Here is an 18,171-nt window from a genome sequence, read left to right on the forward strand (position 1 = left end):
CGAGAGTGGGGAATGGCTGACCCCTCTGTCCCTGTGGGCATAATCGGCGGTTCTACGTGAGGAGGTTAGATATATATCAATATGCCGATTTTATCTAGCACCAATTGCTTGAAGCTGACATACGTTTTGTGCTCACTTTCAGAACAAAAGCAGGAACATGATTGTGTTCAGCGAAGTTAAGTCTAATTTTTCTTGACTAACATTAAATGGGACGCCGTTAGTCAGCTGATAATAAAATTTGTTCTGAATTGTACGGTATTCATTGCGATAGTATAGTATATTGACAACGTAATATAGACAACGACGTCATTTTTTATCACCTGCCAATATACGGATCGTACGTCAACCAAATATATCTTCATCGTTACCTGATTGTTTGAATCTAACAATGTTAAATATGTATTTCTCAACAGTGACATTAGTAACAAGTTTAAATGCATGATTTAATCTACACAAAAACCGTATGGATCATCAGGTTCTGTGACAACTACAACTAGAAACACATAGCAATTTCATGGTTTATGTCCAATGGGTTCCTTAGAGAAACAGCTTGCAAATAAGGCAAATTTCAGCTCGCAAATTGTAAGGGAATGAAGCTACAGGGCAATATGTAAATTAGATGAGCACCCAACATGGATCTAAAGGGTCTAATTGGTAAATCTAGCTGTTTGGTAGCCCCCTCCCGCCTCTTTCTTTACTTAATGACGAATCAATAACACAGTTTTGAGTTTTTAGTATGAATAATGTTTAAATGGTAAAAATGTTAATAATAATAATAATAATAATATTAATTATATGTATAAAGAGTTTGTATACATCATAATAATAATAATAATAATAGAAATTATACATTATACAAATAACTATTCTTCATCAAAAAATAACAAAATCTTGGATCTGTTTCATTTTATCAGATTATCTTGCGATACTTTTATAGTGTCTCTAATTTATCCAAGATGTTGATTCTCCAGAAGGAGCAAAAGTATTTTGATTCCCATGCTGTCTTTTAATAATTGTGTTCACCTTTTGGATTGCCGTTTAACCCATACAATTATTGCATATTGAGAGGCAGAAATGTATACCCTTCAAGAACCTAAAAGTTACTCTTGAGTCAGCAAGAAAAATTTACCGTTAAACATTATCTTTAGGTTAAGAAGGGATGAGCATTAGACTCGCAATTATACAGTAGGAACTACACAGCAAGATATTCTGATCATATCAAACTATCCATAAAACAATCAAAAAGCAAAACAATATTTTTTTCTAATCTATATTAATTCCTAAATCAAAACAAAGGTTTCTCAATTGAAGAATGATTTTTCAAGAAGTCTATACTTGAAATTTTTGACAAGAGTCGATTCTAACGTTATTCAAAAACATTGAACAAAGAGTCGTTAGTTTGAAGGAAATGCCAAAATCATCTACCAAACTAGATCTAGAAATCAGACAGGCAAAAATAGATCATGAGTTATTGCCCTTGTTCTGAAACAAATTCAACCCCCTCTGTCACAAATTGAAATGGGCAAAATTGTAAAAAGGCCAGGCCTAATTTTCACCCTAATAAAGATCTTATTATTATTATTATTATTATCTTTTGGTTTGAAAACACCACGTAAGAATAGCAAGAAAGCTAAATATTTAACCCCTGCAAAAATCACGACTTCTTGAAAATTTATTTTTGAATACTCTCAGTCTGACTAGAGAGAAACTTGAGCACAAACAAAGAAAATACAAAATCTTAATACAAAATAAAATAAATTTTAGCAAAAAATTACACACTACCAGAGCTTATTATAAAGAAAAGTTGCTTCAAATTCATAAAAGTCTGAGTTGAATGTAACATTTTTGCATTTTGACCGACATTGACCGATGTCCGACAGATTCTCAGACGTTTGGGCTACCCTGTAGGACACAGGAACTTCCAAAAGAGTCCATGACCCATGTATACACTATATGAATTTTCTGTTTCCTGAATTTTGTTTTTAACTCCATTATAGGAAGTTACAACTATTCATGTAACGCATCTTCAGACAAAAATACCATATCCAATTCCTAATGTCAAATTTCAGCTTCAAATTTTTAATCAAGGTTGAAATTTCTAGGAGCAATTCAAATTATGACATTATAATTAAAAATATGAATATAAAGCTTTGATATTCCAGTTATTAAAGTCTTTGCACCAACAATAGCAGATCATAATAAAGGTGACTTTGAACACAGCTTCACAAATAAGTCAGAAATATATCAAAATAAGGCAAAACAATATTCATATTATAATATAGTATATAAGGCAAGATTATATAAGTCTCAAATTTACATATTTATCTACAAAAATTTACACTTTTATTACAAATATTATACTGAGCTACTAGTTACCCCTTTTCTTCACTTTATTGCAAAAAAAACAAAACAAAATAAATACATTAAGTTGAAATAAAAAAAAGTTCTTTTGAAATAAATATTTTATTAAAAAAGATGCATAATTTTGTAAGAATTTGTTTTGGTAGTTGTCAATTTTTAAAGAAATATTCAGGATAGAAATCGGAAGAATCGTAATAAATGTTCAAAGGAGTTCAAGTGTGCTTAAAGGCTTTTATTTCTAATTTTTTATGTGTTCTTCTCATTTTTAAAAACAACAAAATCAAGAAAATGGGTAATATAAAACATTATGCATTAAAAAATATCAAAATTAACAAAAAAATCTGAAAAATCAGCAGGAACTAGAACTATAAATAGTTGAAATTGGAAGCCTAATTTCTTTGGACAACTATAAGCTAATTATGATCCTGATTGCTTTTTAAAACACATGCAAATAATTCCTTTATCAAAAATCAAAATAAGAAAACTTAAATATATTTCAAAAAATGTACAATTTATGAAATATTATAATGAGAATGTAAATTGTTGAAAAATTGTGTACAAATAAACTCAGAAGTAGTATACCATATAAATTGATGATGATGATAATGTAAATTGTTGAAACATTGTATACAATAAAACTCAGGTGTAGTATACCATATAAACTGATGATGACAATGTAAATTGTTGAAACATTGTATACAATAACACTCAGGAGTAGTATACCATATAAACTGATGATGACAATGTAAATTGTTGAAACATTGTATGCACTTAAACACAAGAGAAGTAGCCTACTAATGTAAATTGTTGAAACGTTGTTTTATTGAACAAGGAGTAAAATTCTATAAAAATTGTGTTACAATAATTAATAAAAGTAAATGGTAAACTAAATTATTCTAAATATTGTTTATTTGATGTCCGTAAATTTATTGTGTCCTTTATCAAGTTGGCCCCTAAAAATTTTATTATATTTATGGCCATTTGAATTTGAAATAATTGTGATCCTTTTTTGTATGTGGGCTTTTTAATGAGACCTTAGCATGTTCCTTTTTGAACAAAAAGCTAATACTATTGTCCTGTTGGTTAACGTTTCTGCTAATTGCTTTCTTCAGAAACACTTCAGTAGCTTATGATCATATTTTTTCTGTCTTTCCTTCACTTATAGAAAGTTAAGAATTTTATGTGAATTTGTGATATAATCTAAAAAAGCTAGTTTGGCTACTGCTATATAGACAGATTTCTACGATGTCTTATTAGCAGTCAAGAAACTTTTCAGCACTCTATGTTTTCTACATGAAATTGTTAACGAATTTTTACAAAAATCATTTGATGGAGATCAAAAATTAAATTTATGCAAGTTTGCTGTTCAAAGGCATATTAATGACAGTAACTAAGTTCTCAAATTATAATCAAAATAACAAAAAAAACAAATTATCCAATCAGACCATAATTTCGTCTTCTGCCCTTGATGATCGTTTTGGCAAATTTGAAGAATCTTTTGAGTTTTCCTTATCATCTGAACTAGCTGACGTTTCTTCGCTCGATTTTGAAGGTGTTTTTGATTCCTCTGGCGATTCCTCTGTTGATTTGGGTGTAGATTTTTCTCCATTGATACTTTCATGAGATGTTGAACTTGATATGTTTTCACTTTCATCTGAAATTTTGAAATTTACAATTTATCAAAATCATCAATTAAATTCAAGGGGTTAAAAAGAGGTTTTCTAGTTTTTGTATGTGATTCAGGGTCATTCCAATTTTCAGTCAGATGTCTGTGGTTCCTTATAATATAGCAACGCTACCTAAAACTGAAAGTAAAGTGAACTGGTCGTGTTTTGATCAATCCCTGGTATATAATAACATTGCTCGACCCTACCTCAAGTTAAAGCTAATAGGAGAACCCACCTGATTTAATGTCTGATTCTGATTTACTGGGACTATCGTCACTTGGTCCGCGACTTAATCGTTGTATTTTCTCCTTCACTGATAATCGTAATGTAGCCGAGTCTGTCACGACTTCAGCGTCTGGTTTCTTCTCTCGAAGTTTTACTTCTTCTGTTGATGGGGGCTCAACTGAAACAAAAAAAAGCAAGAGAGCTTGAGTAACAATATGTTTTCTATATAGAGGGTAGACAAGCTTACTTCTGCACAAAGTTGTGGCATATTTTAAAATTGCACAAAATGTAAGAAATTTTTCAAATAAAATCTCTGCAAATCAACTTGCAAACGCGGAAGAACGTTTTAAATGCAAAAGAATGAAAACTAAAAATTCTGTTAAAACTTACATGAGTCAGTGACATCTTTTGAAGCACGGATACTTGTGCGAGGTTTAGGGGCGAGGAGGGGTGGGCGTGGTTTGGTGGGTGGTGGAGGTTTAGGTTTATTTAATGGCGTAGCTGAAATAAAATCAATCACAAATTTTATTATCATAATTTTCAATCACAATCAGATGTCACGATACAAAGCTCATGACTGTCTCTATGTTAAATTCATTTAAAAACACTTTTATTCAGGCTTATATCGAGCGCCAATTCATAATAATATAAGAATGCGTATGCCCAAGTTGACATCTCCAGGTGTACAAAATAAGGAATGACGGTCAGTATCAGAAAGCGAATGAATGTCAATAGTTTCTCATCTATATTGCTTTATAGGAATTCCTTAACATTTTATAAGACCCACGGACAACTGTTGTCTTTTCCAAAGTGTACTGCAGTGGCTCAGTGAATTACACATTTGCTCACTAACCTGAAGGATACAGGTTCGGTCTGAGCATAGGTCAAAATAATTTTTAGGAAATTGAAAAAGAAATCTTCCTCCCAAATATACTTACGTTTGCTATCAAGTTGAACAGTAGCCTCTTTATCAGCTGGAGGGGTGGGCTGTTTTTTAGGGGGTAATAATACTCGAGGTGCGGGGCGGGGACTTTTATCTGTAGGCACTGGTTGAACTGGGATCGATAAAGGTTTTTTATTTTCTGTGGGTGGTCTGAGAACATGTTTTGGTGATGTTTCTCTCTGACTGGTCGAAGGGGGGTGTAAATCAGGAGTGGATTTTAATACTGATGTTTCTGTTTTCTCTGGTGTTTTTGATTTGTTATCAACGTGGTTATTGTTGGCTTCGTGACTTTCTTTCTCTGGCTGTAATAGAGGATATTCCTTTAGATTAAATTATGTTTATGTTAAAGATGGGTTTCCTTATTTTTTAGTGTCAAATTAAGCAAACTATTTAATTAATTGGTGTTTCTTATGAAATGTATTCTTAATCATATCATTATGTTATTATTGTATATAATTAAGAGTTTAAACCAAACATAAATATCCATGTATATACAATTGGATGAAGTCTTGATCTGTCACTCATTGGAATTCTGTTGGTAATTCTCTTCTAATTTAGTTAATTATGAATTAATTATGGACATGTGAGACAAACTGATATTTTTCCAAGTCATTAGAACACCTCTACTTCCTATTCATATAAGTATTAGCATTTTTACCCATCTTTAACACAATAGGGGGTTTATAAACAAAATATAACTCAATATAACTGTGAAGGGCTGAGAGTAACAGTTTTTTTGTTTTAAATTAAAGATGTTCAATGAACTATATCCTACTGTAGCTTTAGAGAATGATATTGAAATGATATTTGTGGGATTGTAAAAATAAAACGTTAGACTTACTGTAGTTCTCGGTTTATGAACCTGTGAGAGTCGTTTTTCTTGTTTCTGTTTCATTTCTAGTAACATATTACCGCCCAACCCTCCAAATCCAGGGCGCGGTTTACCCCCAGCCAGACGACCCACATTGTCGTTACTTTCAGACTTCTCCTCTGCTGTTTCTACAACAAAAAAGATGTAAATTAAAAAAAGGGCAATGTCAGCAAAGATCACAATGGTGATAAAACTAAGATCTTGATTTCACAACAGGCAGTTGTGTTCTCAATGATGCAAATGCTAATGAATGTCCAAAAAACGAGCTTTTAACATCCAACATTTCAGCTTAAAAAAGTTGACTAGTATTTGCAATGTCTAGAAGCGTGGAGGGAGACTTTTGACAGCATCATTAGGCAACTAATTTTTATATAAATTATCGAAATATCTTTAAGATGGGAAGTCTCATTTTAACAAATAAATATGATAGTCTGTTCTGTATCAATTTAAAATCTGAAAAATGACTGAACTGATCAACAACTTACCTTCCTCCTTTTCCTTCTCTCTGTCTTTTTTATCTTCTTCAAAACTTTCTCCTCCAGCGATTGGTGCCTTCACATCACTTCTCTCAACCTTAACATCTTCAGCTTTCTTTTCTTCCACCACCGGTGCTTCTGGTTCTGGTTTAGGCTCAGACTTGGCCTCGTGCTCCTTCTTACCCTTGGCTGGTACGTTTCCCTTGCCCCCACTCTTTCTTCCGAAGAAAGTCGATAAACCATGAGCAATACCACCACTGTCAAAATAAAACACCGAAATTCTAATAAACAAAATATTGCACATATTTCATATTTGTTTGGGCCATTAACCACACCCATCCTAATACCTTTAAAAAAACTCAATTACGTGTGGGAGCAATATTACTTATGTTCAGTAAAATATTCTCGTTTTTTTATTATTACTAGGTAAATTGGTATTTTATTGGTATAAAAAGTTCTTAGCTCTGTCTCTCAGAATAAACTTACAGTTAAACCATCTGATGAAAATTTACTCTTATGATACCAGTAAATTTGATTGCCCTTGTAATGCAAAGTTCTTGAAATGAAAGGCATTACTGCATTGTAAAATGAGTTCCAATGTTCCAGCTATCCTTCAAACAATGACTGAGGAACTGACTCCACACTTGTTGTTCCATCTCGTAAGATAAACTCGAAGGGTATTGACTGTTGATATGAACTCTTACAAACCTCTTTTTCTCCTTCTCTTTGTCTTTATCCTTATCCTTGTCTTTATCCTTGATAAGATTACGTGGAGACCAGCCTTTCTTCTTCTCTGATTTACTGTTAAATACAAAAAGAAATGATACAAGCTTACCTGTCTGAGCTTACTCTTCTAGACACCTGATACCACTTTTCATAATGAAATACTTCCTCATTTGTGATTGATATCCTCATGTATTAAGAATTTTGAGTGTTGTCTTGTGTTTTGTATCATTAATAAATGTTTAACATCCTATCTTTTCTGTTTCTGGTTGTAGTAATAAAGAGAGGCTACTGCAGTGTGCAATGAGAAAAATTTTATCAGGACAGTGGCATAAGTCTTCTCTATTTTTTATTTCCAACTGTCAAGGAATCATTATCATGCACAGCTTGAAGCACAAAGGAACCTGGCTCTGGCCATGTATTCTCGAAACGATCTTAACGCTAGGATGTCCTAGAATCAATGTTAGAAGATAAGAACCTAGGACATCCTAGCGCTAAGATGATTTCGACAATACATGGCCTGGTGTATTGCCAATCAACTTAAGATTAGGCCCCAAACTAGGATGAAAATCGGAAAGTTGTAACTCCATCTTAATCAACCTATAAAGGGATTGAACCCTAGATCTTCCGACCAAGGATGTCATCCCCCGAGACACCAAGGTAAATTTTATATTAATTTCCAGGCCCCTTACCCTTCTGGTTTAAGTTGATTGGATGATTTTGAAGAATCTGATAGTTTCCGTGAAGGTGAAGATGTAGAGTTGCTGATTGGTTCAGTAGAAACGGTGGGCTGGACATAAAACGCTCCTATACCATCGTCTGAAGGTTCATCAATATGTATTGTAGTGGGAGCCACTGGTCGTGTTGGGGCTCGTGTCTTAGCTCGTTTGGGTCGTGATTTTACTATATGTTGTAAAGGAACAGGATTTTTGGGTTCATCCTGTCCGTCGTCAAGGTTATTTATAGATGGGGATGAATCTGAAAACAAAAAAAACACCAAAATTAATACTGAGCTTTTTTTGCAAATTTGCAATCAGCTAAGTCCCACCCTCAATGAAATAGCTCAGTCGGTAGCCAGTTGGATTGCCGTCTGCTAAGGGATTAGGTGCTGTTGGTTCGAATCGAAAAATTCTGATGCCTGTGCTTGTGCTTCCGACAATCAATCCAGTGTTGGCTTTCACCCCTAATACCCCATAGCCATTATTGTAATATTAATCCTACTAGGAATTTGTAAAACTTCAAAATTCCATGAAACTTGTTTTTAAGGTCTCAGCACCCACCCACCCACGTTTCCAGATGTTCAGACTGGAGAAAAATGTTGAGACAACTCTGAAAGGAACGCAACGCTTTCTCGAATCAATAGTCTATCTTTTATATCATATAATCTTACCTAAACTTTTGATTTTCTCTGTTGATTCATCTAAACTGTCTAATTTCTCAAAACTTAGATCAACTTCATCCACTGAAATTAAAGAGAGATTCTATCAATATGGAAACTTTCTGAATAAGGTGATGAGTGATGACTAGGGGCAAGGCATGAACATTTTAATAATGATTCCAAGATTTCTTAGTGCCTATTGACATAAAACTCTTATTTCATTTCATTTCTTAGTGCCTATTGACGTAAAACTCTTATTTCATTTCATTTCTTAGTGCCTATTGATGTAAAACTCTTATTTCATTTCATTTCTTAATGCCTATTGACATAAAACTCTTATTTCATTTCATTTCTTAATGCCTATTGACATAAAACTCTTATTTCATTTCATTTCTGAATGCCTATTAGTGTAATCATATAGTAATATATCAACATTTTACATGCCAATTTAGAATAGTGAACAATTCATACAAGACAAGTTACGTATTTGTATCTCGGCTACAATTTAGATGGATTCAGACTTTCAATCTGAAATTTGCTCAGAAAAATATTAAAATAGTTAACATGAAAAAATTAAATATATCAACTAATTAGTTTATAATATGAAGATGAAATGGTAATAATTTAATTTAAGGAAAATAAAATGGTAATCAAATAAATTGAAAACAGTGAAAATATAACAAGATGTATGATTGCGAACCCCAAGAAAGAATGAAAAAAACCCTCAAAAATAAAAATAAAAATTAAAATAAACAATTTACAAACAGAATGATAAACAATGAATTTAACATTGAGTGTACTTGTAGGGGGTAAACATTTATTATCTGTGTTTATAATTCTGAAATATAGACAAGGCAATGAAACAGGACAAGTTATAAACTGTGTCAAAGACAAGCATGCACATGCATCCAATTTATCAAATATCAATAAGCATTGACATCTTGTTTCATTTAGAATTTTATAAAACTTTTGTGGCTCAAATGATGAAGCTCTGGGTATCCTTTTTGTAATTTCAATGAAAATTAGGATAAATTAATTTAGCTATTGGATGAATGGACAAATATAAAATTTAGGTGCAGCTTTTTGTGTTGTTACAAGCTGAAGCACGGTCGGCAGCTTACAAAAATTTGAACAATTTTGATGAAAAACAAAGAGTTTGTCAATGAAAGAAAAAATAGTTAGAGTTTTAAAACTATTGGTTATCTGGAGAAATAAAAATAAACCCTTCAAACTAGGAATTTTACTTTCTATTACTATAATATGTCTTTTATATATAGGACAGAGTCTCTAAAAAACCAGTTGGTCATTTTAACATTAAAACGCGGATAATTCTGGACACACATGGTTTTGAAGGCTAAAATTTTGACGATGATCTGTGAACACTATTACTGATTGGCTTAGCTAAGCTATGATTGGTCAAACGGACGGCGAACCTATACCTTTAACTTATAGATTGTGAAACAGATAAATACATTCACATAAACTATGTATTTAATAATTAAATATAATAATCAAATATCAGTGATCAATATCTGTCAATCTTTAAATCAATATCGATTAATTAGACCTGACCTAATTAATCCTCGTTAACATAATCATTGACTACATGCTTGTGAAATGACTATGACCTGTCTATTTTCATTATTAAAGTTCATCCAAAAATTACTGAGCTAATTTTATCACTCAAAGAGTACAAAAAAACTAGAACAATATTTTGTAAACAAACTGGTACAGCAATTTGTAAACAAACTGGTACATCTATTAGTAAACAAAGTGGTGCAGCAATTTGTAAACAAACTGGTACATCTATTAGTAAACAAACTGGTACAGCAATTTATAAACAAACTGGTACAGCAATTTGTAAACAAACTGGTACAGCAATTTGTAAACAAACTGGTACAGCAATTTGTAAACAAATTATTAGTACCAACTATTTACATTATAATTCATTCCTTAAAGATTATGAAAATGAATTGAAATGAAAGTAATATTAGAATAAGTACTACAAATATTGTAGTTATTGTTTAGAAAGTCATACAAAGACAAGATATCCATGCTAACGTATCATGCTGAGGAAATGAGAAATATTCCACCCTTCGCTACCTTCCCTCCCTGAAGAAAAATACTGGCATTATAGAATGTTTAAAACTTGTTAACTATATTTTCATCTAGAAATCTATCATTCATTTCATCATGCGGACAACAATAATCAAGTCACCAAAGATCACCTATGAAATAAATTTTTAAAAAACATCTAAATATGAGAAACAAACTAACTACCATGGACAAAAAAAAAACGTTACAAAAACCAAATTGTTAAGAATAAATATGTAAACAATAAAGAAGTTATGAAGCTGAAAGCACCAAATAATTTCGCTCATATTAGTTTAGATTTTCAAATGTTCACTTATGTTTTAAATGTAATAAACCAAACTTTGAATGAGTCCAAAATTACTTGGTGCGTTGTTTGGTCAAAAGGCTTATGAACGTTAGAAAGCTAAAATGAATTGAACTAAAAAAAGATAAAAAAGTTAAAATAAGTTAATGTCAAGCCTGATTTTATCATTTACAAGTCCATCCGTTTAAACCCATAATTCAGCAGCGTGACATAAATACAAGCCTGAATTTCCTTTCTAAACGGGAAACAAAATGGACATTTAATCCTTCAATTATCTGCTGCATTTTTGAAAAACTTGAAGTAAAGACAACACATTGGAGTGTACAGTTAAGAAAGATTGTAAAATTAGGCTTGACATTCATAATAATGTTAGAAACAACATAAATAAATAAATAATAAATATAACTTGTTACTACTACTGTGAAGTTAGAAATTAGAATATAAAAATAACAAAAAAGCGAAATACAAACATGACAAATATCCGAATAACAAGCATTCCGTATTAGATTTTCTACCTTCCTGAATCTGCGAGGGAATTTCGGACTCCTCTGCTTTCTTATCCACCTCAATTTCACACATTTTCAATGCTTTTTTAACTTGATCTTTATCTAAGAAGGATATTAAGTTAAGCACAAAATATTAAATCTACAAAATATCGCTTAGGTAAGCATTATATCAAGGCACTAAGTCACTATAAGAACACTGCTGCAAAAAAGAAAAATTAATATTTAACTTCTTTCAGTAATCTTATCTCTTAAAGTTCATTTTTACAGTTTCTACTTTCTGAATTGGTACCTTAGAAATTCTTCATTAAAGGGATTGTAAAGAGTTTTTCTCATTTTTATGTGTATCGGGGACACTGATAGCATCCATTTACACCATTCCAATTTTCAATCAGATGTCTGTGGTTCCTGCAATTCAACTAAAACTAAGTGTTTGATGATGTCACTAATCATAAAATATGCTTATAACGTAAGGTCCTTTGAAATTAGTGACGTCATAAAAGGCTTAGTTTTAGTGGAATTGCAGGAACCACAGACATCTGATTGAAAATTGGAATGGTACAAATTGATGCTATCAGTGTCCCTGATACATATAAAAGATTTAGACAACCTCTTTACAATCCCTTAAATGATGAATAACAAAGAAAATCTCACAAGGGGAACTAGATTCCCAACAGTCTAATACTAATAATTCTGGTATAAAACAGATGACCTATCACCAAGAGCTACCTACCCAAACCATCTATCCAAAATACACAATCCATAATAACACAAAATATAACAGAAATCTACAATCCAATTCGCAACGATAATTTACTGAAAATTATTTTTAATCACAAAAATAATAGACACGTTTGCCATTTAATAAACTCCATAACTTGGCAAAACCTAGCCATTTCACTGTATATAAATCCACATGTAGACAAAAATTTAAAAGTCAACCAATCTCCAGAGTGTTTCCATTGGTTCTTAAAGATCTTGATTTAAATCACAAATAAAACAAACACCATTATCCCCACCAAAGACACAATCCATACACTGGAAACATTTTAAAACAGTCTACCGTACTTTAGATTCTAAATTATTTTGCCATGTTAATATTCTACTCTGCACAATGAAGGTATCACATTTGTAATATTTTCCTTGTCTATCTATATCCTGCTACAAAATTCACTTTTATATGTCATATCATATCCCATATCAGTCCTGTTTAATGTCTCGAACCCAGCCATCCACTCTATGCCTAGCCCATATCAATATAGAACAAGATAATTAAACAGCTATACATAACCTCATTACAGTATTAATAGACTAATGACCCCAATCACCCTGTAATTAGTCTCATAAAAACTTCTACCTGTACCTATATCATTACATAAAAATTCACGCAAAGATTACTTGGAAATTTTCTTGGATATCTGAACAAATGATATTTAGAAATCCTGACTAAATTTACTTGCAAATCCTGGCAAAGATAATTTAAAAATTCCAGACATATATAATTTGCTAATTCTGGAAAAATATCAAAAGGAAATCTTTAAAAATATTGCTTGGAAACTCATATCATCATTACTAGGAAATCTTGAAAAAAGATTACTTGGAAATATTGACAAAAGATTACTTAGAAAACTTGACATAAGATTACATGGAAATCTTGTTGAAAGATTACTTGGAAATTCCAGACAAAACATTACTTGAAAACTCATACTAACATTACTTGAAATCAAAACAAAAAGTCTTGGAAGTCTTAGCAAATATTACATACAAAACTCGTAAAAATAAAATGCTTTTCGCTGCTCAATCTCAAACTGATAACATTTTTTCTCAATACTCTTCTAAAAGTAGGCCAACTAACCTTAAGTTTATATCAACTTCTGACTCCTTATTTGGTAATGGGGTCCACAAATGACCTCCATAACCCAGATTAATGGGATTAAGGGATAATCTAGTTACTGTATGTCCTTATATGGCCATGTCTACTCTACTGTAGTGGATATACTAAATGCAGGCTATTATTAAAAGTTTAAATTAAATGTTATGATTTGATTTGGCCCCTCTGGAGTTTCTAATCAAAATTTTAGAGAAAACAGCAACCTATTGTTCCCTACAACTAAAGATGTAATTTACCAATCTCCTCCCCTTGAATTCAAAGATACCAACTTTGGGACAGAAAAATAATGAACCAAATTTTGAAAATGATATTGCCTTCATCCAGAAAGAAACCTACAAAAATTGTCTTGAATATTAAACCCCTTTTCTACCCTCAGATTCCACCCCTGCCCCAGAGGTTTCATGTAACAGAAGTATGTAAATGGGTGCTGACATTCCTGTAGAAACAGAGTGAGCATTCTCTGAGTGGAAATGACCATAAAATATTTGTGCACATTGAGGAAAGATTCAAAACTTCAACGTAAACAATCTTCTATATTTTAAGGTAGAAAAAGTAATGTTTGATTTATATCAGCAAACTCTACTAAGTGACACACTGTTCTTGTGCCACAAATAAAAAGGCAGACACCTACCCTATGATTGGTGAGTTCAAAACAGGTTCTGTTTGTTCGAATTCTGGCCTCAATTGAACATTTCAAATCTTTTCCTTTCTCGGCAAGTTTGAAATCTGTCTGCACCTACTATTTTTTCAGCACAAGTGGAACGTGTTCTGAACTCAGTTATAACTTGTTTTATTAAATGTCCAAATGATTCCAAGGTGTAGAACTCTCCAATCGATCATAAATAAGTCTGACTTGTTTAGTTTCAATGATCATTTATTCTACCTCAAAACACAGTAAACTTTTCTCATTTATGTTTCGAATATTTCTTAATGTGCATAAACATGGTATAACGTCAAAACAAACGTAGGAAAGGGAGATAATATAGGATAAGTTAAGTTCGCAATAAAATATCAAACTAAAATATAGAATAGTTGAATCACTACAGATCAGGGTAAGTGAAAAGCTATATCTAAATTAATAATTTTATCGTATTTTATCATTGACATACCACTGTTTCTACACATCATTGGGTTGGACGCATCAAACCTATAACCTAGTTCATCTTAAAATAACAAACATCATACTGTTAATATTTACATCATTGATTAAGGTTTCATACCCAAAATGATCCCAAATTTCTAAACTATTGGTCTGGTTTTGGTCTAAAATACTGCATGAACAGTTAAAGGGATTGTAACGAGGTTTTCTAAATTTGATACGTGTATCAGGGACACTGTTAGCATCAATTTGCACCATCAATTAGGCGTCAGTGGTTCCTGCAATTCCACTTAAACTAAGTATTTTATGACATCACTAATCGCAATATAATTATGCTTATCACATAAAACCCTTCGCGATAAGTGACGTCATAAAACTGTGGAATTGCAGGAACCCCAGATGTCAGAATGAAAATTGGAATGGTGCATATTGAAGCTATCAATGTCGTCAATAGACATACAAAATTTAAAAAACTTCTCTACTCTCTACAGTCCCTTTAAATTTTCACATAAATTCAGATAGGACTTTTGTGTGATTTTGGTCAATAAACATTAAATGTTGAGCTGAAAAACAGCGTAAAATTTCTCAGTATTTGTATCAACAATCCTGCAAGTTGTTTTTAAGCACTTTGTGTTCATGATTATTGATTCATACTTTTGTAAAACCGGACATTATTTATCTCGTATATTAATATAAATTTAGTAGCTTTACTGTGAATTTTCTAAATACAACATTTTACAATTTTTGCACTAACCCTTTCATGTTGATATTTTTCAACAACTTTCAAGATGCAAACAGCTTTGAGTAGCCTAAATTTCAAATTTAGTAATGATCTAATGAATTATTATTATGAAACTTGCAAAGTGCAATGATATTATTTGCATCACGCTTTTTTCTTTATCAATTCTGAAGCTATAGTCTTGAAAACTGATTCATAAGTTTGGAGATTTTCAATTCCATTCATCTGATTTGTCAATTATTTACTTTTTCAACCAATCAGATTAGAGTATTTTATAAAATTTGGATAATTAAGATAAGTTTTCAAGAATAAGGCTGCAAAATTTACGACAATCCAATTAGTTTTTCATTCAGTGCAAATGATATTTCTGATCAAGATGCAAAAACTGAATTTCAATATTTGCTAATATCAATTTTAGTAATTTGCATTTCACACATCAGAATTTGGATTCAATGAAATTTTAGTTTTTGAAATGAGCCACATCAAGCTAACAAATTATTATAAAACTTACCGATCACTGACTGAGGGCGTAGTTTTCTGCCATACAAACTCTTTCGTTTATGCGATAGTTTTGGAGAGTCCTGCAAAAAAGCAAGAATATGAATAAACATGATGAGCAGAAGAGCACAAGTGACAAAAACTGGTTCAAGATAGCTTTAAAAGATTGGAAATTAAGAAATGAAACAACCTTATTTCAGAAGATAATAACTTAAGTTATCAAGAATCTTGTTTACCATCTGGTCCTTGGCTAAACTTCTTAATAGTTCCCTATCATGACATAAAGCTATGCTTAAATACTGAACAAGGACTACAAAGGTAAATAAAAAGCTAAGCAAAAGCCATCTTGATATCATAAAGGTGTTTGAGTCAGTTTCTACTTTTACCCTTGATTCAGCAAGTTAATATTCTTGTCATTTTATAGACCCCTATGATTATGTCACGGAAAAATTTTTTTGCTACATTTTATTAAAATCATTAATATCTAACTAAATCCTGATCCAATGAAATCAATGATGAAAACATTGGTCTGAAGATCAAGGGTTGCACGTGAAAACTGACTCGTTCACCTTTCAGAGATGAAGATGAGCAGAAACGAGCTGTTTTTATACTCACAGGGTCTGAGGGTGGTTCCAAGAAAAACGGCTGAAAAATCATGCAAGATTATAAATCATATAGTAGAACACAAAAAGCTAGGTAATAATTCAGCCAGTAGAATATAACTACATGCTAATATATGCGCATAAATTAAGACTTTTTTAGCATTTTAAAACTTATTATTATAATTAAAAACTTTTTGTGAGAATTTTTAAAATATTTTTTAGTTTTGAAGTAATGAAATAATATTATTATTGATATTTGTTAAATAGAAAGAAAAAATATAAAAATGATCACACCACCAGAAATTAGAAAAAGTTTTTTGAAATACATCAATGGTTTACTTTGTAGCTTTCAAGAGATGTCAAATTACCACAGATACTCTTTTAGTATTTTAGTACCAAAACTAACGCAAAGGAAACCAATTTAAAGAACTAGTTTAAATGTTAGTATAAAGCCACACCCTTAATAGATAAGTAAAATTGTCTAAAATGGCGGCATTTTGTCCAAAATTTGCACTTAAAAGATACGTTTTGGAACAAAAGGTCTACAAATAATATATCAAAATTCTATAGCTTCTCTTTCTACAAGATATAACTAAATTTCCTTCAAAAAACTAAATTTTAATCATAAACTCTAAGTTTTTTCTAACATTAATCAATACCGATACGCGTTAATTCCAAAACCAAATAAAAAGCATTATTAATTTTAGATAAGCCTTTGCCCATTCATTTTTCAATGAGGAAATAAATCAGAAAGTTCCGAAAAAAAAAAAAAAAAAAAGCATTAGAAACATCCAAAAATCCTTACTCAAACCATTTTTCAACAAATACATAAATCAGTTAGTACCAAAACCACACAAAAAGCAATCTCTGATAAAGATATCAACTCACCCCTGAGGAAGATTTATTATCCAGTTCTATCTCTAGTGATTCCCGCGAGGCTTTCTTCTCTTTCTCTGTATCTACTTTCTCTTCTCGTACCATTTCTTTATAATGGCCACTCTTTCTTAGATTCAGGTGATTCGTCTAAAATACACACGGTAATAAGATAAGACGCAAAAATAATTTCAAGGTGATTGGATGATTCACCATCTCAAAATTCTTACTCTTTTTCAATTTCCAACTGTCAAATGGATGTTTCATGTGCACAGCCCTTAGCACACAGAGGTCTCTTAGCACACAGGGGTCTCTTAGCACACAGGGGTCTCTTAGCACACAGGGGTCTCTTAGCACACAAGGGTCTCTTAGCACACAGGGGTCTCTTAGCACACAGGGGTCTCTTAGCACACAGGGGTCTCTTAGCACACAGGGGTCTCTTAGCACACAGGGGTCTCTTAGCACACAGGGATCTCTTAGCACACAGGGGTCTCTTAGCACACAGGGGGCTCTTAGCACACAGGGGTCTCTTAGCACACAGGGGTCTCTTAGCACACAGGGGTCTCTTAGCACACAGAGGTCTCTTAGCACACAGAGGTCTCTTAGCACACAGGGGTCTCTTAGCACACAGAGGTCTCTTAGCACACAAGGGGTCTCTTAGCACACAGAGGTCCCTTAGCACACAGGGGTATCTTAGCACACAGGGGTCTCTTAGCACACAGGGGTCTCTTAGCACACAGAGGTCTCTTAGCACACAGGGGTATCTTACCACACAGGGGTCTCTTAGCACACAGGGGTCTCTTAGCACACAGGGGTCTCTTAGCACACAGGGGTCTCTTAGCACACAGGGGTCTCTTAGCACACAGAGGTCTCTTAGCACACAGGGGTCTCTTAGCACACAGGGGTCTCTTAGCTGTTTAAAAG

General features: G+C 32.3%; 3 protein-coding genes across 3 annotated transcripts; 2 read left to right on the forward strand and 1 right to left on the reverse strand.

The window, feature by feature from the left end:
* Positions 1-3,800: 3,800 nt before the first annotated feature.
* On the reverse strand, positions 3,801-13,371 carry LOTGIDRAFT_236842 (hypothetical protein; the record flags this gene model as incomplete). Its single annotated transcript, XM_009067997.1, has 11 exons — positions 13,258-13,371; positions 11,558-11,650; positions 8,657-8,728; positions 7,959-8,244; positions 7,252-7,344; positions 6,553-6,800; positions 6,038-6,195; positions 5,192-5,498; positions 4,644-4,754; positions 4,264-4,431; positions 3,801-4,015 (listed from the first exon to the last, which is right to left on the reverse strand). Exons 2-11 carry the CDS (start codon positions 11,619-11,621, stop codon positions 3,801-3,803), a joined length of 1,722 nt encoding a protein of 573 aa, XP_009066245.1. The 5' UTR covers positions 11,622-11,650; positions 13,258-13,371.
* A 4,141-nt stretch (positions 13,372-17,512) lies between these two features.
* Positions 17,513-17,908, forward strand: LOTGIDRAFT_134134 (hypothetical protein; the record flags this gene model as incomplete). Its single annotated transcript, XM_009067998.1, has 1 exon — positions 17,513-17,908. One exon carries the CDS (start codon positions 17,513-17,515, stop codon positions 17,906-17,908), a length of 396 nt encoding a protein of 131 aa, XP_009066246.1.
* On the forward strand, positions 17,899-18,168 carry LOTGIDRAFT_134124 (hypothetical protein; the record flags this gene model as incomplete). The annotated part of the gene is made up of 1 exon (XM_009067999.1): positions 17,899-18,168. A coding segment is annotated over one exon (270 nt), but the record flags the coding sequence as incomplete, so codon positions are not given.
* Between the last annotated feature and the right edge of the window lie 3 nt (positions 18,169-18,171).

This window comes from Lottia gigantea (genome assembly GCF_000327385.1).
Source record: "Lottia gigantea unplaced genomic scaffold LOTGIsca_88, whole genome shotgun sequence".
Classification (NCBI taxonomy): domain Eukaryota; kingdom Metazoa; phylum Mollusca; class Gastropoda; family Lottiidae; genus Lottia; species Lottia gigantea.